The sequence below is a fragment of the Anneissia japonica genome, unplaced genomic scaffold, assembly GCF_011630105.1.
Source record: "Anneissia japonica isolate Jap-2015-1 unplaced genomic scaffold, ASM1163010v1 scaffold2069_len581484_cov189, whole genome shotgun sequence".
Taxonomy (NCBI): domain Eukaryota; kingdom Metazoa; phylum Echinodermata; class Crinoidea; order Comatulida; family Comatulidae; genus Anneissia; species Anneissia japonica.
Genome location: NW_022741553.1, coordinates 259,343 through 283,217, shown reverse-complemented (window position 1 = coordinate 283,217; position 23,875 = coordinate 259,343). Strand labels below are relative to the sequence as shown.

Sequence of the window (23,875 nt, the reverse complement as noted above, 5' to 3'; positions counted from 1 at the left end):
AAAAAAAGAATTTTATCATTTAAGAGATGCACATTATTCATATAATAGTGTGCTGAGATAATTAGAATTGATGTTGGTCATAAAAGTTGGATTCATTACTTTATTATGGTAACTTCCGGAGCTTTCCTGGTCTCATCTATCTCAATCTTCAGGATATGATTTAAATTTAATTGGTCATATTCTAATTTTAGTACATGTTTGCCATGAAATTTAATAATATTAACAGCTGGATCATAAACATCACTGAGCCTTAGGCTCTGATGAACAATATGGCAATATGAACAAAGAGAATAACAAAAATATAGTATTTTGCTATACATAGTGAAAACTGTGGCCAGAGCAGTGGCAACACCAGCAGCTAGTTATGCACTCAACCCCTCCCCCACCCATTTTTCTTGTTGGGGAACAAGCCAAATTTTTATCAGGAAACACAAGTTCAGAGTGCCCTATCCAGGCATCTGAGGTGCCTATTCTTAAAATTTGCTCCAAGCACTATGAGGCTGAGGTAAATTTGTACCTTCAATCTGGTAAACTGGACTCCTAGTGCCTACTTCAGAGAATTTTTGGCACCGCTCCTGGGCCAAGAGACAATTTATCCAGATACAAACCATGCAAAATATTTTGAATTTGCAGGAGATAAGTCAGATTGCGGGAGATTTTGCTGGCTTGCGGACGTGCAGAATCTCAAGTCCCAAGACACTTGCAACTTTAGGAAATCTCGGGACCCTGAATTAAATATGTGTACATTTAAAAGAAGGATTTGTTTGGCCATGGAATAAAGAAACAGAATACTCCATGGTACAGCAGAAGTTTTACGATAGGGTTACTGTTCTGTAGGTTAGTCTACATTTATACCTCCATTGTAAGATAAATACTTCTATAGAAAACTTGCTTTCAATCAAAAGTTGTATATTGAGTTTCAAGTATCGTACAAGGTACAAATCCCATTGTCAACATACATAACAAGTATGTAAACAAACTGCTCTCTTAAATTATACAATGCCATTATTTACTAATCTTTAACTATAAATATTATAACCATAAAGGTTATCAAAGCTTAATACTGTACATTTTGATTTTGATTTATGTTAACTGAATGCATAAAATGGTAGCTTGGTAATTAAGATGTTTGCCTTCCAAATGACAGGATGGGGTTTTCCTCAGGACCATAAGCTACTCTCTTAGTCCCACAATGAGGCTTGGTTTATGTTGAGCATCATTTAAGCTCTGTTCACACTATAAACAAAAACATGCCAAAAACATGATGTGATGTCATCATGACCATATTTGGGCATGTCAAACAAAATGTGATATTCTGGACAGGGCCTTAGTCTATGCAGGGAGATCTCTCTTGTTTAAGGGCTTGCCACTTCTACAGTATTGGTAGTCCTTTGTCCATGTGCTTAAAAAATATATTCACTATTAGTATTGCAACCCTTGGCCATGTTTTGTCAAATATGACAAATACTTTATTGTAAAAATATGTACAGTACACACTGAGAAACTATACAAACATGCAGGATGCAATAATTACTACAGCAATTCATTCAATATTTTATAAGGACACGAAGCACTAAATAATATGAATAAATGTACCAATTAATAAAAGTAAACTGAAAGAATAGTGTGTGAGAAGGCAATAATATATAAAATGTAGAGTATTATTATTAGAATATAAAAGGATAGAAATATACAGTAAATAGAATAGAGAAGGCAAGATTGTATAAAATGCAGAGTATTATTATTACAATATAAAAGGATAGAAATATAAGTAGAATAAAAGGCAAGAATATATAAATGGTACACTATTATTATTAGAATATAAAAGAATAGAAATATACATAGAATAGAAGGCAAGAATAAAATGTACAGTATTATTATTTAGAATATATGAAAGTGTAGAAATATACAGTAAATAAAATAGAGAAGGCAAGATTATATAAAATGGATTATTATTAGAATATTGAAGGACAGAAATAAATAGAATAGAGAATGCGAAAATATATACAATGTACAATATTATATACATTAAGAATATATATACATATATATATATAAATTTTAAAAGGCAAATGGTGCCTATCAATAATGCCTTAAATAAAAAGTCACAAATAACGTATGTATGTATGTAGTAAGTCTGCATATTAAAATAAAGGTCTCATCCTGGTATTTATTTTATCGTTGTCTACAGAAATGTATTTACACTTGCATAAACATAATATACAGGAAGAATACTGCATCTATAATATAACTTTAATAGCATTAATTAGAACTACTGTATCCCTATACAATACTATTTTGCAAAACATTATGTTACTCAATGTACAATGTGCTTATACATATATTATGTAAATGATGTAAGCTTAGGTTGCAAAACACAAGATAAAATATTATGATTCAATAAATATCATCTCATAAAATATTTCAAATTTCCATTTTATCAGCTGATTTGCAGAAAGATATCAATTAATGATCCAAGGCTCAGAATATACAAACTATAACTGAGAATATTAACGAGGAGTTATTACGCGAATAGTATTGATGATTTCATAACAACCAGGCTATGTAGAGATAGAAGACAATCAATAAACTAAAAACACAGCGTGAGATATACATTCAACACTAAGAAACGAAGCCTACTTACATCTACCATTAATGCAGGGGAAGCTGTCTGCGCCATAATGGCAGGCCTTATGCCGAGCCTCTGCGTGTGTGCGTGCGACTGAATTCTAAATCCTGTTTTAGCAGAATAAATCCAGCATTTTATTTTTCATTGGAGCTAGTGATGTATGTTAATTTGTCCAATGGAGCTGAGAGATGTGTTGCAAAGCCAGGAGGCCAGGCTTTTGTGAGCATTGGTTGTGGTCATGCTTCAGTGAACATCATGCCTAATCAGAATTTTTATGGCATAATATCATATGCATTTTGAGGGCTTTGCTTATTTATGCTCAGCTGCAGCAGAAAAATGAAATGAAGTACAGAATCAGTAGTTACTGGTGTGATGAGCCCTCAAAGTAAATTAACCGAAGAACAAACTTTGTATGATAACAAACGTTTGGAAAAATATAAACATAAAAACAAGGTCACTTAATGCGAAATTGTACTTTCAAAGTCATGGCAATGGTATTTGAAATATCCCTCCACTCTAAAAAACAGAAATAGTTAAAATTAGAATAATTAATTTTTGGTTATATTTAGCTTATTAGTTTATAAGTATACAAAAATCATTAAAAGTCAATTAAGAGAGCAATGTTAAAAAAAAAAACACATTTTTTTTAATAAAATGAAAGCTAATACAATTTACAATGCAATGCAAGGTAAACAATTAAAATATTAAATTTTAATTGTTGAAGGTTAATAGTTCAATCATGGAGAATATCTCAATTAATAAGCTAATTTTCAACAAATGATCTTTAATTTTTAACTTTCTCCCTCATCCAACAGCAACACTTACAGGCTGAAATAATACAGACCTGTTGAGAACAGCCCTGGACCCAAGGGCAGTGAATTGCTGTGGCCCCATACAGTCTGGGAGGCATCCCAGTCTAATAAGAGCAAAGCATGTTCCATCTACAGCTTTTAAGGTATTTAGATGTTTCTTTGTTCACCCATTTGCCCAGGCCCCTACTAGGGGTCCCAAGTTGGAAGAAGTCACTAGGAGGTCAGGTCAAAAGAGCTTCCTTAACATCTAATTTTATTTTTTTGCGGATGATGATACCATCGTCACTGATTTCTGTGAGACAATATGGATAAATAAAGTACTTATAAACGTGCAAATATTATGAATATGCAGAAGATGGATCATTTTCTCAGATATTTATGCTTGCAGGAGTACGGGAGGCCATCCCGCGTTCCAGGTGACTCCACTGACATTCGGGAGACTTGGGACCCTTGTCCAAGCATCCCTCAGAGCACTTGTTCTGCCTGTTTCCCTACTGGTGCTATGGGAACTATGTGATGTCTTATAAACAAGTCTCATCTTTTGATTCAATTAGTTGTGAGAAAAATCCTGGCCTACAAACAGAAATTCAACCCATGCGTACCCTGGGATTTGGAAGGCAAGTCACAATTATTCTATTCTGTAACAGAACATCCCTGGTAATAGGCAAGGCTATTTATTTTTGAATGAGAATAGATCAAAAAATATAAGTAGCTTCCAATTATCAATCAATTAAAATAATCAAAGAAGAAATTGCATGTCTAGATTAAGTTCTTTAATCCTATTGTACATTCTACTGATCCCTGTTGCATTTTGTAACTAAATAATTTTGCTATTGCAACAATATATTGACACTGTTAAAGCTGTTCTAACATAGCCTAAGTATTGCTACTATATATTAAACCTGCATGTATACTATATGTAGTACCATAAATAATTGGATAAGTACCTCTCTCAAATGCGCCAGTCTTGAACAAGTGTCTCTCCAAACCAAGATCTTTAATTTGCTAGTGCCGCTTTCAAAAGTAATGTAGTGTTTATCGTTTAACCACATCCTACTTTTAATAAACATTATTTAAAGAAGGCCTACAGTACATGCTCAAGTGCTATGGTGTTTTGGTAGCACAAGTGACTACAATAATTTGTAATAAGGCGCCAATTATTGGCTACATATTTATGGTACAGTAGTCTAATTTGTTAGTGAGCACAATGCAACACACGACAGCCAACTATACGGTGGCTGGCAGCTCATTTTCAACAGACCTATCAAAAGATAAATTATCTAAGTCTGAACTCACCTAAAGTAGGCCTATAATACAGATTGCTTTCAATAGGTAAAATGTAATACTGTATGCATGCATCTTGGCATGAAAAAACAAAAAAAGACAGTAACATAAGAGGTAAAAACAGGCAGACAATTAGTCTATGATGCAAATTACTATCTCAAAAGCAATCAACTTGAATACTGAATTTGTTACTCCATACAACAACCTGTTGTGAAACATACTCAATCATGCTAAGCACAGCTAATAACACTATGGATGGTGGTAATAGTATCTCTAAGCATAATAACACTACCTGACAATATTTATTCATAAACTATAAATACTCTTCTTCTATTTCTTACTGTTTAAAACATAAGCACATGATTTACCCTGGCAGTAAAGTCACTCCTTGGTACTACTGTACTACTATCTCCTCTGGTCGTCGGCGATATTTCTGTCCCGCTATTTATACTTTGCAGTCTTTTTAAACATGACATCCATAAAACTGACACTCTAGTAGATAAGGTAATGCATTAAATAGGGTCAGGCTTTGGATTGATCATCTCCCATTGTTCCTATTCTATGTGGGTTAACAATAGTTATCTAGTGAATGAAAAGGACAAGGTAATGCCTAAATAGGCAGTTGTGATTCACATAGAACTACTGTTATATCATCATAATCCAAACTTTTTCTGACAAAAAATTGCATTTGATAATAATAATGGTAAAATCAGTTAAATCAATTTATGATAGAAGAAGAAGAAGAGGAAGAGGAAGAAGAAGAAGAAGAAGAAGAAGAAGAAGAAGAAGAAGAAGAAGAATGATAATATAATAATACTAATTCCAAATAATACTAATTCCAAATAATAATAATAATAATAATATTTACAAATTTAAAAACAATAAAACTACAGATAGATGATGCATAGGCTATAAACATTTGAATTCCCATCACACACACCTACTGTAAGAAGGGTACAAACTTCAAAAACGTTTTGAGTGGTTAAAATTCATGGGTGTCTACTTTGTTCAAGCAAAAAAAAAACTATACACAACCTCAAACTTTAAAATTGGTCTTTCTAGCTTAAGTAATATGGTAGGAAACAAAATTTTAGTCTCCAGCTATAGAACATTATCAGGAAATACATTTGCAAGACACAGTATTAATAGATCACTAAAAAAAGAAACCAAAAATCTCCTAAATTCAGAAACAGACACTCTACCTGTCTGCTTTGGAAACAGGAAAGATCAAACTTCCTAGAAACTCATTAGTAAGTCTTGACAGAAGCAAAACCATGCTTCCCTTTATGAAACATGGTTTTGATTATGTTTTTTTTTACTGCTTTTCAAAACATTAGGATCAACAGTGTAAGCCAGCGCCAAAAGTTCAAGGGCAAACGTATTTCCATTAATGTGTTATCATCTTTGAGGAATTTTTTTTCATATTCATTCAAATCTACAGTGGAGAATGCTGAATTGTGTTTGTGTTTCCGTATAAAATTTTTTATAACCAATCTAATAACCATAATTTCTGACGATTAATTTTGAACGATATACTGTCTGAGTAGAGCTGATAAACATTCAAATTTAATATTTGAATCACTTAAAGTAAATTATTGGCCTTAATTTAAAAATTAGAAATAGAAAAAAATATTTTCCTAGCCAGTGGATGCATTAATAATACAGATTTCCTATGTTTTGCATACCAATAAATTGTCTAGCAATCAACATCCGTAAAAAATAAACTGAAAACTTAATTGTTTCAATATGTATGTTATTGGATATTGATTACTTTATTTCATTGTTTTATAAACAACTCAATGAATGTCTGAAGGTTTTAGTTTATACCAAGTGGAACATTCAGTTTCAATGTTTAAACAAAACCATAACAATATTATTATGATTTCATACAATATTAACAAATTAGCAATGGATCTAACTTCCATAAATAGAATGAAAGTTTTCTTGATTTATGATAATTAAATTATTAAAAATGATAATACAGTACAATTAAAGGAAAAGAATTAACTAGAGTGCCACATTAAAATTTTAATTAAATTTATTATCTTTATTGGTTATTTGCAGCATTTTTTTTAATTCATCTTCAAAAGACTTGACATACAGAGATGTCAAAGCAAAAAAAAAAAGCACATTACAGTTATAGTATGTGCAGCATGCTTTTGTAACACTAATATTTATAATCATTACATTTTCGCTATTGTAATTTATTTGTTTATATATTATTACTTATAACCATTGGGTCCCAAGTCTCCCAGAACTCGTGGGAGTCTCCCTGAAATCGGGATGACCTTCCGCACTCCCGCAAGCAAGCAAGGATCTCCCGGAAATAACACATCTCCCGCAAATTCATAATATTCGCTTATTTTCAATATTTTATTATCAACTGTCTATGAGTTATCAATTGTCTCATAGAAGTGAGTGCCGATGGATGTCACTATGTGCAGTTAAATTTAGATGTGTTGACAACAGACATTAACCACTGCAGATCAGTGGATGATTCAAAGGGAGGGGGACAGGCATTAACCACTGCAGATCAGTGGACGATTCAAAGGGAGGGAGACAGGCATTAACCACTGCAGATCAGTGGACGATTCAAAGGGAGGGGGACAGGCATTAACCACTGCAGATCAGTGGACGATTCAAAGGGAGGGGGACAGGCATTAACCACTGCAGATCAGTGGACGATTCAAAGGGAGGGGGACAGGCATTAACCACTGCAGATCAGTGGACGATTCAAAGGGAGGGGGACAGGCATTAACCACTGCAGATCAGTGGACGATTTCCAAATTATAACAAAAAATGGGGAAAAAAGAAAACTATATTCCAAAATTTATGTCTTGAGTGTGTCATTTCCAGCCATCTAGAGGTGCCTCAATCATAAATGTTCCAACTTCAGCCACAACCATGGTGGGGCTATGAGGTGGTAGGCTTCCCTACATCTGTTAAAGTTCCTCCCTGCCTTGCCTGATTCCCGGATCAGTACTGTAGATCTCCTGAAATGATTTCTTCCAAATTAGGAACCCTGTAACCATCACAGAGATGAGTCTAACAGTTTAATATTTACACCATACTGTATTGTTATTAATTACATTGCACATGATAGAAAAAAAGGTCTTATATAAACAGCGACTATCCTCACACCTTATCATACATTCCCACAAACATAAAACACTTGTCTTTAAAGAAAAACAAATTTAATTTGTAAGTACAAATCCTACAAAAAAGATAACAAAATGATAATTACTAGACTTTATGATTATGTTGTGTTTACCTTGACTTAGTCTCATTAACATACTGTCTGGAAACCCCTGCAACCGCTTAGTTGAAAAGCAAGAAGTTACTAATCCTAACATTATAAACATTCAAGACATTCACATGAAAGATTGCGTCCTCTAGCAGGATGCAATGTTTACGCTCAACAACTACTGACTTCCTCTATGACTTCACGCTTGAGGAAATTCAGTGTTTCTTACGATAGTTAATAATAACCAACATGTTATTAGGTATTATTTAGCATGTGCTAGTTTGGAAATCAATCAAGGAATATTTGAAATTGGAAATTGAAAAAGACAGAAATCAAATTAAAATTATATAATATGTGCAGCAATACTGTGTATGAGTCTAATCTATGAATAGCTTGCTATGTATACAGTATCCTTAAAAAATCAAGATGTTTTTTTAATAAGTCTGGGAAAGCAAACAACACATCCTGTTGCTGCTTTCAGAAATTCTCCTGAATTCTTATGACTTGTATTTTGTTTTGTTTCCCTTGTTTTGTTATTACCGGTAATTATGGTTTCGACTGTATTTGCTAATACTATATACATTTTAAAAATGTATTTGTTTATGTCAAATTATTGCTTTATTTTGTGTTAAATTTACACGCAATAATATTAAACAGACACAATGTTCACTGACAGAAAAATACTAACACTACAGTCATAGATTCTGGGATCTTTTCAAATTTACTGAGATCCTCTAGCTTCAGGACTAAAAAACAATTGAGCAACACTGACAACAGGTAACATCTATTTTCAAGATAATTAGGGGATTCAAACTCAGAACTCAGATTGTTTAATTAGACCAAAATTACAACAAACAAATATTATTGACATTTATATAAATTAAATTATAACAAATTGATGGTCGGGAAACTCTCATTAAGGCTAAAATAAGTCGCTACCATGAGAGCCACCGCAGAGATAAATAAATGTATTGATTACTCATAGTACAATTTCATGTCTTATTTTAGATTAATACATGTCCAATATAACAGAAAAAAAATGCATTCAAGTTATCATTATTACTTTATTTGTTCATTCCAAATTCTGACAAAACAAAAGCCCAAGTGGAGGTAAAGAAATATCAAGGTTGTAAAGTTAAAGATAGTTAAATTGAAATTCCTTTATTTTCATATTTGTAATCACTGTTTGTTTTGAAAAAATATAAACTAATCTCTAAATTACTTGTGCTACAGCTCAATAATTAAAGAATGATAGACTATACACTATTTATCAGAAAAAAAGCTCTAAAAATGCATAAAAAGTGCTAAAATCTACCAAAGGTTAACATTTTGATAAAGGTAAAAAAGAACACCAAAAAACTATATTTTGATTATATTTAAAATTTAACTCAACATCCCAGTTGTAATTAATAGTATAATATGGACATTAATTAAACCTGGGATCGATACTGTATTAAATATTATAAAGGACCTGGCTACCACTAGAGGGAGTAATTCAAGATTAAAATTATGAATGAAATCTTCACTTCATTGATCAAGTGAAATCACCAATTTCTGAAAGTCTCATTACAGTACAAAAAAGTGTAAGCATTATTGGCAGGCTTTGCTCTATTCATACCTCATGTTTTATCTACTAGGCCTAGCTTCTAGATGCATTTCCATGGGGCCCAGTAAAAGTATTACTAGCCCTAAGCTATATGCAAGCCTAATAATGCAATTTAGGGACCACTCTGGAAATAAGTCCTTTAATTGGGACTTAGAAAGTTATCCCAATATCTCCATTTAGTTTTTTGACATGTTTTATTTTTCAGTTTTGTATATGTTTGTTTAAAGTAATGAGATATTGAATAAATCAAATCAAATCAAATAATACTTTTTTTGGGCTTTTTTTTTTTTAAGGACCCTTTGATGGCCTTCTTTTCGAGTTGGGCCTCTTTTCGAGATGGCCTTTTCGAGACTACTTTTACAAACTAAAGAGGAGGGCTTCTTTTCAAAATGAACGCTGTAAATTGCTACTATACAACATTTTTCAACTAAGGAATTCAAAATTCTGTTTAATATCTTTTAATTTTAACCATGCTAGAACCATAAAATAATAATGTTAATGACACACTTTCATAATGACCAAAGATAACGTCAGTAAGAATGTATAAGTACTACCTCGAAAGCTCTTATCATCTTGATTAGAAGGCCACAGGTTTTTTGAGATTACTTTTGGAAACTGACGAGGGCGCTTCTTTTCGAGATAGGCTTCTCCTCAAGATTAGATGGGGCTTCCATGCTAGCTTATAATGCTTTGTTCATTGACCAGCAGAAGCCTGGGAGTTCTGGTTTAATGAGCTTTCTGCATCTAATTCTATTTTGCTGGCACACAGTGAGACTAAGAATCCATTAGCATTGAAACTATTAATACTGATATTATAAATTTGTGGAAGAATGGAGTTTTTTGGAAGGTTTTATGCTTGCTTGCAGAAGAGAGCAGGAGGTTTGTTCCGACTTCCTGGCGACTCCTGCAATTTGCAGGAGACTTGGGTGCCAAACGTTTAACGTAGTGGCCAAATTCACTGTGTAGAGGAGGGGTATGTTGTAACACCAGTAAAGCCAGCAGCACCACCCTCCACCCCTTCCCCCATAAACAAAAAACCTCCTACCACCACCATATTAAAGTGTACGTACTAAATAAACAGACCACACGTGACACTTACAAACATATAATAATAGCTTCCATATACCTTAAAATTCGCCTCAAGATAAGTAATCAAACTTTTAGGGCCCTCTGAACCCAAAGCACAGGGCGTCGGGTGGTATCTTTAGCTTAATTCTATCACCATCATCATCATGGCATCATCATTGCATACACTTACCACCACCCAGTTCCAGTAATCCGATCTCTGTCACTTGCTTGTCTTGTGCCGTGAATCAGCCCTACCACAAGGTCAGGAGGAGCAGTAGTAGTATAGTATTTTTGAAGACGCTTCATTCATTGAAGGATTGCTGTTCAAATTCTTGATCTGTGCCGTGTGGGTCTTTCTGTATGTAGTGACAACACCATTGGAATCCTGAAGAACTGCTTCTACAAAAATCAATTCAGTTTACAAGAAATTCAAATAAGCAATTCACTAGGCCAAAGAGTCCCAAACAAACAAAATGGGTACCGCGCGTATTTGCCTCTCCTCTCTTTCTCTCTTCAGAGCTCTCGGAACTTTGACCAACTCGAGCGTGCGCGTGTACCAACTCGAGCGTGTGGAAACATTCACTGCTCAATCGTCAATCAATCAATCAATCAATCGATCGATCAATCAATCAATCAAAAATACACTTATAATTCAGTTATAGCAATAAATAATGTGATAATGAAATATGATAAATATATAATGATTGTCGTCCCAATATAGTATTAAATAGACATTGAAAGGCCTACAAACAACAGTATTATTTATAGCGCTAGTTTAATTAATAAACTATCTGAACGTAATAAACTTACGCCAGCAAAAAATAGTCTAGAAGCTCTTGGATTGTAGTCTAAATAAACAATACTTTTACGTCGGGGTTTTTCTGTTTCCTGTTGTGATAAATCTCTGTTTTAGCTGGCCAAAGAAATGTATTTATTCTGTTCAATAATAATTTATTTTTAACATAAATGTAAAAAGTTAGAAATTTCTCATTCTCTGGATGTGGACAGGAGACATTGTCCTTTCTTGGGGTCCAAATAATAAACACTTAAATTACAAATACAAAACAAAATAAAATGAAAATAAAAGTTATATTAAGAATCATAGAGATATTATAGTAAACTATAAGAATACCTCCATGGAAGAATTAGTATACAAACAAGAAGCAATTTTAAATCAGATTTTTGAAAGATTTTAAATACTGTACACTAGTATGCTAGAATAGTACACTGCGTTATTGGATGATTCCAAAGTTGACAGAACGATATTTAAAAGTTGTTTTACCAGATTCATTCGCCATTTTGGCAAAAAACAAATGCTTTTTTTATATTTGCTTCTTGTATTTGGAGTTTATTATCAGGTTTTGCCTTTTAAAGTGCTTTAAAGGTGGTGCTGTTGATGCTATTATTAGAATTATAGGCCGGTTTTCAATGCAGGCGGTATTTTTGTGATTGTGAAATGAAGATTGATTATTTAAACCGATAGAGGGCGAAGCAAGGATATGCGTTCAGCAAAGGGGGTGTCTTCCGGGTTTTGGTTATTGACCAATCGTGGGCATCAAAACAGAGCCAGTCGGGGCATGAATAGTAATCAATTTGCCGATTGACAATCGATTACAAAGAACGAAAGAAGAAAACGGCGGGTTAATGCAAGTTTAGGCTAGGCTGTGTGTGTTGAGAATTGCTAGAGGTTATATAATCGTAAGAGTACACAAAAATGCCTGAAGAAGACAACTTACTTACGGGCTTGCGTTTCCGAATATCATCTTCCTCGAATCAAGGTGGCAGACATTACAATGAAGATGTGATATGTAAGCACTGTGAAAAAACTGAATCAACGGACCTCGCATGTTTTGCTGTATTCGATGGTCATGGCGGACGGGAGGCGGCTGTATACGCGCGAGATCATTTATGGGCAAACATAAAGAAGCAGCCTGGATTCTTGTCACTAAACGAGAAGCAAACTATTAAAGCAATCAAAGATGGATTCGCTATAACACAGAATGATATGTGGAAATATAGAGGTAAACTTAGATCACATTCACAGTCATATATATATTATTTTATACATATTTCATACATTTTTTTTAGAATGAAATGAAATTTAATGATTCACACAACTCACAAGCACACACACACACCGCCGAATGAGGAGAGTGAGATTAAATGGCAATGCCTAACATACCGTAGCTAGCTTAGGCTAGGGCCTACCTAGGCCTAGCCTCTAAATTCTGACTATGGATCCAGCTTACAATATCAGCAGAGTCATTGAAAAGCTAGTTAAAGTTCCACTGCCTTAAGTTCTGGCTGCGCAGCTGTACTGTAGGGCCTACATAACCTAGGCCTAAGCTAAGTAGTAGTAGTGGATGCTGTGACTCTTCTGAGATCATCAGACTAAATTGTACTGTAGAACTTAAAGCTTCTTGTGAATATATTTTTTAAGCACTTTTTTTACTCACAATTTTAGTAGGCCTACTGTAATTTCCAATTTAACTGCACCTGTATATATTTAGATAACACATCTCAAACATCAGCAAACATCATCAGCTCTGTAATATTAGGGCATATAGAAAAAATTATTAAGATTATCACTTTTTTTTAAAAAGTGATGAAGGCGGGCAATTTTTTTTATTGGAGCAATAGAATATTGATTTTTTTTTATATATACTGTAGATGAGGGAGGGACTGTTTTTATTTGTCAAGAATATTGCAAATATTGTATAGAAACTGGTTTAATTTTATTGTTTTTTTTTTTTTAAAGAAAATGTATTTCTAGTCACAAAATTGCATTGCTTTTATCCTGTTAAAATAAATGGTGCAGCAAAATATATTTTTTTCATTCCCGCATCAATATTTCCCAAATATTTGATGCGTCTGGAGTGATAATCTAAACAATTATTTCTATGTGCCCTTAATGATGCATAACCATCTATTATTCATTTAAAATATGACATTATTCTATCTTTTACAACTTTATAAATAGATAGTAAGTTACCAGTCAATTGACTGTGAACGGTGGTCTATAAAAATAATGAAAAAATATCAGAATTCAAATTGTTCTTGTGGTCTTTGTAAATATTATTTTATTATATTAATTATTGCTTTATAAAGTTACACTTTTTTAAAGCAGGCATGTTTAAAACCACTGAAAAATTTATTAGGGCAAATAGAAAAAATTGTTAGACTATCACTACCGCCCGCATCAAAAAATTTGAAAATATTTATGCGGGAATAAAAAGAAAAAAATTTTATTGCCGCATCATTATTTCAACAGCAATTTGTGAATGGAAGTAAATTTTCTTTAAATAACAATAAAATTAAACCAGTTTTTGTACAATATATTTGTCCAATAATGACAATCGCTTCCTAATCAATTAAAAAAGAAAGCAATATTCTATTGTTTCAACAAAAAAAAAAAAAAAGCCCACCCGCCCGCATCACTTTTTTAAAGGAAACGAGTGATAATCTAAATTTTATCTGTGCCCTTAAATTTGACATCAAGTAATATTATTAGTTAATCTACATGACATCCAAATTTATCTAATGGGTTCAACTGGTTAAAGATAAAAAAAATTATGCACTTGAATCAGCTCATAGTCATACTGTAATTTGTGCCTTCATATTCAGAGGCCCAGACAAATATTTAATTTTTGTTTCTAATGCATTGGAATATTAGTAAGACCTTTAAGGTATGTGTAATTTTAGGCCATAGATTTTGTATTAGATTATACACATCTAGATGTGTATAAGAGACAGCACTGGCCAAGCTCATTGGGCAGTCGGACCAAAAAAAATTGTAAAATAGGCCTACTGTACACCAAGCCAATACATGTCTTTCAAAGTTGTAGATTGCCATTTCTGGCAATCCAGAGGTCCCTATTTAAATAAAAAAAATCCTCCTCCCCTCCACACCTTCCCCCTCCCCCTCCTCAGGCATACAAGCTGAAGTCCCCCTGTCGGACAGCTTAGCCCCAAGAAAATGTATCCTAGAGCCGTCACTGCATATCATCCGTAATGTTTTGTTCCAAAAGTTTTTGACTTCTTGATTTGAATTACTGCAATTGAGCTCTGTACAAAATTTAATGTGACAAATAAGTGTGATATACCCATATATGGGCACATCACACAAATTTTACATTTTGAACAAAGCATTAGTGATAAAATTAAAAATTTGACTGACCGACCAACCAACTAACCATCCCAATTTTTTCACCTACAGACTTAATAAGCTCAAATACACAATAATACAGTAATAATACACAAATTTTTTTTGGAGGGTGGGGGGTCTTAGGCAAGACTTTTTTACACCTTGTTTTGCAAACTTACTTTTTAAAGATAGTTGGAGCGGGGAAAAAAATGAAAATAAAATTTGGTTTTCTCAATTAGCAAAATTATTTTTAGAGATAAAATGTATAAATAAGTATAAAATTTTATTTTTTATGAAATTTCTATTTTTTCATGGTGGAGTGTATTTTTATTCAAAATCACAATTTTTGGCGGTGGGAGGGTTCACTAAACAAGGTATTAAAAAGCCTTATTTACAATACGGTCATTCATTCCTGACTTCATTTCAGACCTGCCTTTTCAAATGACTTAAATCAGATGCAAGTCACAGCCTGTCAGTATTTGTGATGTCATAAAATTATGATGTCATAATATTTTTGTATTATGTTTTGGTAGTCTATATCATTGTTTGATTATTGACCAATGAATCTTTTTGTAAAGATCTGTCAGTGCAGATGGAAGTACAGACTGTATGTCAGATGCAGGTCACAACTTGTCAGTATTTGTGATGTCATAAAGATATGATGTCATAAAATTGTGATGTCATAACATTTGTATTATGTTCTGGCAGGCTATTGTCTAGTCTACACCATTGTTTGATTATTGACCAATGAATCTTTGTAAATCTGTCAGTGCGGATGGAAGTCTGTACTGTACATCAGGGGCAAGTCATAGCCTGTCAGTTGCTGTGATGTCATCTAGCTGTGATGTCAAATTTGTGGTGTTGTAACATGCTTACTTCTTTGGAAATTTCTAGTTCATTCACATTCCATAAATACTTTTTTTAATCATCCACTTATATGTAATGTTGTCTTGGTGGAGACTGTAATTATAACAAATACTGTAGATTCAATTTAACTAATGCAAGGATATCAAGTATTTAAGCAAAGACCTGACATTTACTGAGACTTAGGGCCTGTTTCTACTGGAAAGAAATAATTGATTAAATGTCGCTTTTTTCGAAAAATCGCTTTTATTCTCGCAGTAGAAACGGGACCAGTTTGAAAAAAGCGATTAAAAAAAATTCATTAAAAACATGCAATGGATATCCCGTTTGAACGGCAAATAACCGATTATGGCTGTGCACCTTTTAGCTGCAACACAAGAAAAGCGATTGTCAGGTGAAATGTGACCTCCAGGTCAATCACTGCAAAGACTAGATCGTATTAGGCGCAAACTTAAAAAAAATATTGTCCTCTTGTTCATGTCCTACAAGCTAAAAATGTCAACAAACATGTGGAGCGACGAATTCGTTTTGTAATTATTTTGTGGGTGGGGGGAGGGTATTGGGCCTAGGCCTCTCCGCTCTTTTGGGCCTACCGTAGTCTGTTTCACGAACTTATTTTTTAAAGATCGTCAGAAAAGGCGAGAAAAAATAAAAATAAAATTTTGGTTTTTCATTTAGCAAAGAGCTTTTCCAAAAATATCCAGACAGAGAAGAAAATAAAAATACAATTTTATTGGTGAACGTAAACAGTTTATAATATATATAGCATGGTAAAATGCTATAAATTTATATAATTAGAAGCAATATACATATTTTTTTTTTTAGATTTCAAGGCAGCGGCTGGCATAATAAAAATAAAGAAAAACTTTTATCTTTTTCTGAATTTCCATTTTTTCGTGGTGGCGGCTACGCTAATTGACCAAAAATACGATTTTATTTTTTATTTGAAATCATCATTATTAGTGAGTGGCAGATTTGCTAAACAAGGTATTAAAAAAGTCATGCCTTACCGTGCATTTTTGAATTGGACGTGTAGCTCAAATTAACCGTGTACCTGGTCAGTTTGAATAAAGAAAAGTCCAGTGCAAACAATCTACTAAACATCCTCCTTGGTAAAATTATGCATTGTGCCCCCCTCCGATATTGATGAAATTATATTTAATTTTTATTATGCCAAACCCATTTTGCTGCGAAAACAAATTTTTATTCTTAATTTGTTTTCTCAGATTTTTGTCCAAAATTAAGTTCAATAAACTTGGTGTTTAAAAAAAAAAAAGCTTGCCTTATGATGATTATTTTAGCTTTAAATACATTTTATTCCTCATTTCAGCAAGCTGGAAGAAAACATTGTCGGGGTATCCAAGCACAGCCGGTACAACGTGTAGTATGGCCATCATAATCGGAATCAAAATGTACATTGCTCATGTTGGAGACTCCGGAATTGTAATGGGATATGATGATGAAGGCATGATTAACAGCGAGGTCCTAACCATTGAACACAAACCGGATTCTAAACCGGAGCGGAAAAGGATAGAGGGAGATGGTGGACTGGTTATGACCAAGAATGGGGTTAACCGGGTAGTTTGGAAGCGTCCTAAAATTTCTCATATGGGACCTGTGAGACGAAGTACCTCCATTGATTGTATACCTTTCCTAGCCGTGGCAAGATCCTTAGGTAACTTCTTGGTTAATTGGTCATTTTCATGTCATGTCTTTGGTAAATTAAAACAATCAGACTTCCATTTCTCCCCGTAAGTTGTGTGAGTATGCCTTATTTGGGTCGCTTTGTCTCTTGAAAAAATGTGTTGTTTTCCAAATTTTGAAAAGAACTTTCCAAAGAAGTTTTCCAAAGTTTATTGCCCTATATGTTCAATGTTGTAAATATTTAAGAAATGGTAAATGGCCAGTGACATGAGTATCATACATGTGTAATTAAAATTCCTTAAGTTGAATTTGTTTGGTGCATCATGCAGAAAAGCCTCTGTGTGTTTAGCAATTGAACTCTTTGAGTTTGACATTTTGAAAAAAGTTGATGTTCCATAAAACTGAACCCACTCCTTAAACTAAAGCATTATTGCTTTTTTTAATTCTAATTCACAGGTGATCTGTGGAGCTACAATTATGAATCTAAAAAGTACATAATCTCACCAAAACCTGATATTGAAGTGATGACCCTTGATCCATACGAACACAAGTTTCTTGTGCTTGGAACCGATGGATTGTGGAACATGATCAGCGGAACTAGGGCTGTTGATATAGTTGCTGATTATGAAAGAGAGCGTATCAGTAAGGTAAGTGGTAGTAAAAGCTTGTGATACCCAACTCACATTAGGCAAAATGTTGCTAAGGATGCATGCAAGTTGATTCAAGATGTTTAAGGTTTTTGAGTGGTTGGTCATTTATAATATTTAAATTTATTGAATTGTTTTAGGGCAAAGGTTATGCCAAACAGTGAAACTTAATCACTTTTTCAGCGGGATATCTCTTCACAAGACAAACATAAATGCTCTATATAAGCTAAGTCTCATTATGAGGTTAGGGAGTACAGTTGTTTTTATCTTGAGAAAAAAATTACATTTGAGCTGTGCATGCTTGTTCAGATATACTGTACAGTAAATCTCACTTTTTTGCTTCCTTGGCAAGGCTTAGGCTTACCTAGCCCTGTACTTGTAGCATAGGCCTAGGCCTACACTTACTACACTGAGATGCTATGAAACTTTCAACTTTCTCAATTACAAATTTTCTCATTTACGGACACTGTTCGGACAGAGAGGTACGTAATTGGGAGATGTTACTGTAATGATAATATACAGGTATTCATGAATATTTTCTCTGAAATATTTAATGTTCCTTGTCAAGCAAGCATCTTAACACCCATGATGGAGCTGCACTCCAAATATGAAAAATGTTAAGTTGTATGTTATTATGTAATTATAATATTGGTGTTTTTGTTTACAGAATGGAGTTCACCAGCAAACAGCTGCTCAGGTGATAGTAAGAGCTGCCATTAAGCAATGGAATGATCGCTTCCTGAGAGCAGACAACACTACAGCCGTCGTGGTGTTCATTGATCCAATGGATGCATTTGCTGATTTGAAAACCACAGCCGGCAAGCTTCACAGACCTAATGCCTTTAGCTTTTGGAACCCTCCATACTCAGAGGATGAGCTCTACGGCTATGTGTACCACAGACCAAGTGTCTTAAAGAAGAAGAGTCTGCCGAAAGTCAATGACCATCCTTCCCTTAAGAGAAGTCATGCGTTTAGCTCAGACCTCCCATCAGAGTTGAGCCCTAAGAAACCAAAATTATCATCACAAGGCCAGAGAATATGCCCGACGTGTTATGGGTATAAATTATTGGAGGAGGATGAAATCGAAGTTAAGGTGAAGCAATCCAAGAAACACAGTAAAAAGAACTTAAGGAGAAAAGCAGGTATTAACAGTCTAGCACCTAAGAAAATGACTCCGATGTGTGTTACAAAAGTGATCATACCAACAAAATACAAAAGTCCAGAGGGGTATAGCTCGCCTAATCGCCGCTGTTATGGTGAAGCTTCTTATGTAAAAACGAGCATGGAGGATAAATTTTCACATAGAGATGACCGTACCCATAACACAATTATTATTCCAACAAAGTACAAAACACCTTGCTCAAATGGTAAGTTAGTGAGAAGAAGATGTTTTAGTGCAGAGCCAGTTATAACTACAGGAAAATCGAGTGTAACTAACTCTGGAAGTAAGTCTGACCCACATAATAACTTGAAATCTCCTACGCCTAACAGCAACGACGACAATTACACCAGCACTCCTAGACTGCGTGTGCCGCTTGCTGTGAAGCGTCTAAAGACTGAACAAAACAACCAATTGCCTGAAACACCAAAGAAAATCAGTAAAGTACTGCCCTCGTCATACACCCTTCGCAGACGGTCGGATTCAGATCTGATACGCAAGATTGTGACCAGAGCACGGAGCAAAGTCATTCCACAAATCACGCAGACAAGGAGCAAGTCACAACTTACAAAATCAATCAAGGCAAATGTTGGAAAAGTAAAGGTTCCTGCATGCTAGTTACTAATTTGCATGGAATATTTTAATTAGAAGTTTGCATACAAGTGTAAATTTATTTTAAATTGCAAAGAGGCTTTGCAGATGGTGATTCCTAAATCTTCTCATTCCACACTGTTGAAAAAATTAAGTGTAAAATATGCCAGTAAAATGTTTTGTAATTTATTACAAATAATATTAGTGAATTCATTTTAAATGTTCTAATATGAAAATAATACTATGAAATTTATACAATGAAATTTGATGTGATGAAATCCAGTGGATTAAATTCCAGTGAATTGTGAATGATTCAAGTGTCACAGACAGCCTTTTGTTTTAGAAATGCTAGTCTGTTATATGAACATTTCCCATTTTAATCATTTTATTTTTCAGTGTTTTGTTTTTGTTTAATTTCTTGTGTATTATTTTTAATATTTTAAATATTATACATTATATTTTCTAAGGTGTATAATCATTTCAATTTTAGTGCTTCCATTCTTAAGTTGTAACTTGTATGATTTTGTTTAGATATGATGTGAACCACCAACCCAATGTGCACTGTTAGTATAGTATTGGTATAGTAATTATTGAATATTATATAGCATTTCTTTTCAGTTTAACTGTTAAATTACTTTTCTGCCTTAGTATTTTGGTTTTTTTTTGCATGTTTTGTTGTATAAAGTTAATAATATTAATTTTTGGTTTCATGTTTCTGAATTTACCAGATTCCATCCAGTATCAGGGAAATAATATTTCTAGAAACAGTACTGGTGATAACACAGATAATAAAACAAAATGTGTCAGGATTGTCAATTATAAATTCAATGCTGCAATGATAAATAACATCGCTCATTTCTTTAACTGTTGGAAGATGAATATCTTTAACACCATTTACTGTTTAACAAAATTATCTTTGTGAATTGTATCAAATTATTAGCTTCAACGATTATCCTAATTACTCTTTCCTGATTTCACAAACCTTACTTTATTTTTTAGACATTTAATCAGTCTCACAATTTCTGACTGTCTCAATCACTCAGGGAACAATTAAATATTCTCCAAAAGCAAAAAGTGCATTCAAATGTGCTGTCCACACTATCAAATTTAATGTGAAAAATACCTGTGATATGCCCATATATGGATGTGATATGACATCATCATGCCCATATATGGATGTGATATGACATCATGTCCATATATGGGCAATTCACCAACATTTGTCACAAAACTTGATAGAGTGGGTAGAACTAAGAAATGTATTCATCTAGGTAGCTTATTTAAAACTGAATTGTCAGTACCGAATTCAAAGTGGCAGTTCATTGTGATAGATGATTGGGGTTATATTGTTAAAAATTATATAAGTTATAAATAAAGTAAAAGAAGTTTACAAAGCCAATGGCAATGGAGATTAAATTTTCGTCGCACTACAAGTGTAAAAAAGTAGTTACTAGAATACAGAATACTCAAGTGCACATAGTAATTACCCAGTTATGTAGAGAGCCTGGATACCATTGTAAGGACACATTAATTACTGTTGCAAGGCAACAGGGAAAGGGTGGTTGTTTGAGGGTTTCTGATATTTAGCAATTACTGGATGGTTCACCGATGTAATTGAATATGCTTAGAATAAGAATTGATAAACCTTACACTTCTTAGTATTTCTGCATAGGTCCTTGGGAATTTTTCAGTGGAGGGACACCATTGATGGGTCCCTTTTCAGCTACCTAAATTACAAGTTATTTTGTATGATATCAGCTCTTGATGTCATATCTTGTAAATTTAAAAGAGCAGAATGTGTTTTGTCAACTTTTTTGTTCTTAACGAATGGGAGAGAGAAATCCTCCCATCAGATAAGTTTATTTTGTATTTTGATAGACAGTGCTGTTAAGATAAGGATAGATTTAATCTGTCCAAAGCAGAGGAAGTCCAGTGACACTGTCACGTTTTAAGTGATAAATACATGTGAATTTTCCATATATGGCTGTGATTATATGATGTCATCATGTCCATATATGGGTGTGATTACATGATGTCATCATGTCCATATATGGGTAAATCATTGTCACATTAAACTAGATAGTGCGGACAGAGTTAAGGGGTGGGCACTTAAATTTTTAATGGCTTTTTAATCGTGTATTTTTTCCTTATGGTTTAAGTTCTGTTAGCTGGATATGGCGGCTGCTGTTTTAAAATATCAATTACTCTTCTACCGAGGGATCACTTGTGATATGAAAAAACAATTTTTGGAATTCTTAAATTTCATCATATACTGAATATTGTAAATATTTTTGCTTTTATTCAGTGGATGTTGAATTATTTTTGATAATTATTACATTTTATGTAAAGAAAATGAATTAGGGCTTACAAGGCGTTTTTAAGAATTTATATATAATTTAAATTGATATAAAGTCTGTATTGGCTTGCACATTTAAATTTTTAAAATAAAGAATAAATAAGATTCAATTTAAATACATGTATAAATTCTCTATTTCAATTAATTTTATACATTGAATTTCCCAATGCGATTTCTGTGCTATTATATAGAGATCTCTTGCCATCTGTCAATATTTTGGAGAGTGCATCTTAATGAATATTTACAATAAATTAGGCTACATGGTAGCCAATCTTAGCTCACTTTTGAACTAAAAATTGCTAAATGAGAAAGGGAGGTTCTTAATTTGTTTAACTGTTTAATAATTCAGTTACGTATAGAACTGTGTGTATATGTACTGTAAGCAGTTTTATTTTATGGTTAGTTACTTGCTATTCCCACCAACTATTATATGGTATTATTGTTTTCTGTATTACTAATAGATTTTAATGATTTTTGTGTTGTCAGAGCTTGTTTTCTTTTAAGTTCAGGTTTAGTTATACAATGAATTTAAATCTGATTTATTTTGTTTTCCCATGTTTCTGTTCGTTGCTAACATATTAAACAATTATTTATCCTATTATATAATTTAAAAGCAGGTTGCATTACGCAATGAAAATGGTACAAATTGTAATCAATATTTGGAAATGGTTACTCAATTGTATCGTATGAGAACATATTGTTTAAGAATTGTGATTTGATGGTTAATGTAAATGCCCATTTGTACAATAATTGATTGACAGCAGTGTGACTAAACGACTAGTTAGTAAATTAAGTGTGGTTTTTGCACACAAATTGAAGCTACTAATGCTTTGGTGAATTTTCAGGCATAACATCCTGAACTCCATGTTTTTGATTGGTGTACACGTTCTTGATGACTTGTACTGCAAGGTTGCCTCTGTCTGCATTATAATGTGCCATTATGCCTTTGTTTTGCGAGCTACAGTACTGTACAGGACTCCATGATTTGCTACAAACATAACCTGTGTTTATGTTTAGCATTTCAAGTTGCAATACATGGCTACAGTATATATAATGTATATCTCATATATTTATAATTTTCTACCATAATTTTGTTTTTGAAATGCTTTTCTTGTTACCTGTACAATAATAATTTTAGGATAGTAGGCAATGGTTTGCACATTTTTTAAAACATTTAATTTATTTAAAATTTAAAAGCATGAAGATGTTAATATGGTAGTCATTATTAGCAATTATTAACGAACTACTGTAGATAAGTTACAAGTGCTTTGACTATTTTAGACTTGTTAATAAGCTGGTACTGTATTATTTTGAGTTAAATGTAACTACTGTACAAATGGGACCATTAATTGTATAATTATGTTGAAGTATGTGTGTGCTTTTGGCAAAGTAACTTCCCCTCCCCCATTTATAAGTGATTGAACAGTCTAATATTTTCTATGAACATTAGACCTTGATTTACAATTCTGTGATTTATAGTTTTATAAAAAGTAAATTTGGGGATTGTAGGTCCCTAATTATAAATGTTAAAGATTGTTTCTAATGGAAGTGTAGCTTGGTCATAATTTGATTAAAAATACAGTATGAGGAAAAAATAATTGTTGGTTTTTTTCTTGTGTATAGTGATGTAATGTATACAAAATTTGACTGAAGATATTGTGTTGACACCTGTGCAATAGTTAAAAATCCACTGTACATCATGTTTTCTGGAACATATTGCTTGTTCACCTTCTACAACATTAGAAGTAAATCAACGGTAAGTAAAGATGTTTGGAGTGCACTGCTGTTACCACCATGCAATAATCAATTGCTCTTTAGGCAAGGCTT

General features: G+C 33.2%; 2 protein-coding genes across 7 annotated transcripts in view; one reads left to right on the top strand and one right to left on the bottom strand.

The window, feature by feature from the left end:
• The window catches only part of LOC117118755 (cytospin-A-like), a 28,901-nt gene extending 17,723 nt beyond the window's left edge, over positions 1-11,178 (bottom strand). The window contains exons 1-2 of one of the 6 annotated variants that reach the window (XM_033263438.1): positions 7,997-8,014; positions 5,094-5,217 (exon numbers count right to left, since the gene is read on the bottom strand). In XM_033263438.1, coding sequence (XP_033119329.1) covers positions 5,094-5,201 — 108 coding nt within the window. In that variant the 5' untranslated portion in view covers positions 5,202-5,217; positions 7,997-8,014. The other 5 variants (XM_033263441.1, XM_033263442.1, XM_033263439.1 and 2 more) reach the window with 5 other exon arrangements.
• Positions 11,179-12,187: 1,009 nt separating this feature from the next.
• On the top strand, positions 12,188-23,646 carry LOC117118744 (protein phosphatase 1D-like). Its single transcript, XM_033263424.1, has 4 exons — positions 12,188-12,664; positions 16,982-17,326; positions 17,752-17,942; positions 18,610-23,646. Exons 1-4 carry the CDS (start codon positions 12,358-12,360, stop codon positions 19,717-19,719), a joined length of 1,953 nt encoding a protein of 650 aa, XP_033119315.1. The 5' UTR covers positions 12,188-12,357; the 3' UTR covers positions 19,720-23,646.
• Positions 23,647-23,875: the final 229 nt, after the last annotated feature.

Coding starts and splice junctions, on each gene's coding strand:
- LOC117118744 (XM_033263424.1), top strand. CDS start 12,358: ATGCCTGAAGAAGACAACTTACTTACGGGCTTGCGTTTCCGAATATCA. Junction 12,665..16,981: donor TGATATGTGGAAATATAGAG/GTAAACTTAGAT, acceptor TCCTCATTTCAG/CAAGCTGGAAGAAAACATTG. Junction 17,327..17,751: donor AGCCGTGGCAAGATCCTTAG/GTAACTTCTTGG, acceptor TCTAATTCACAG/GTGATCTGTGGAGCTACAAT.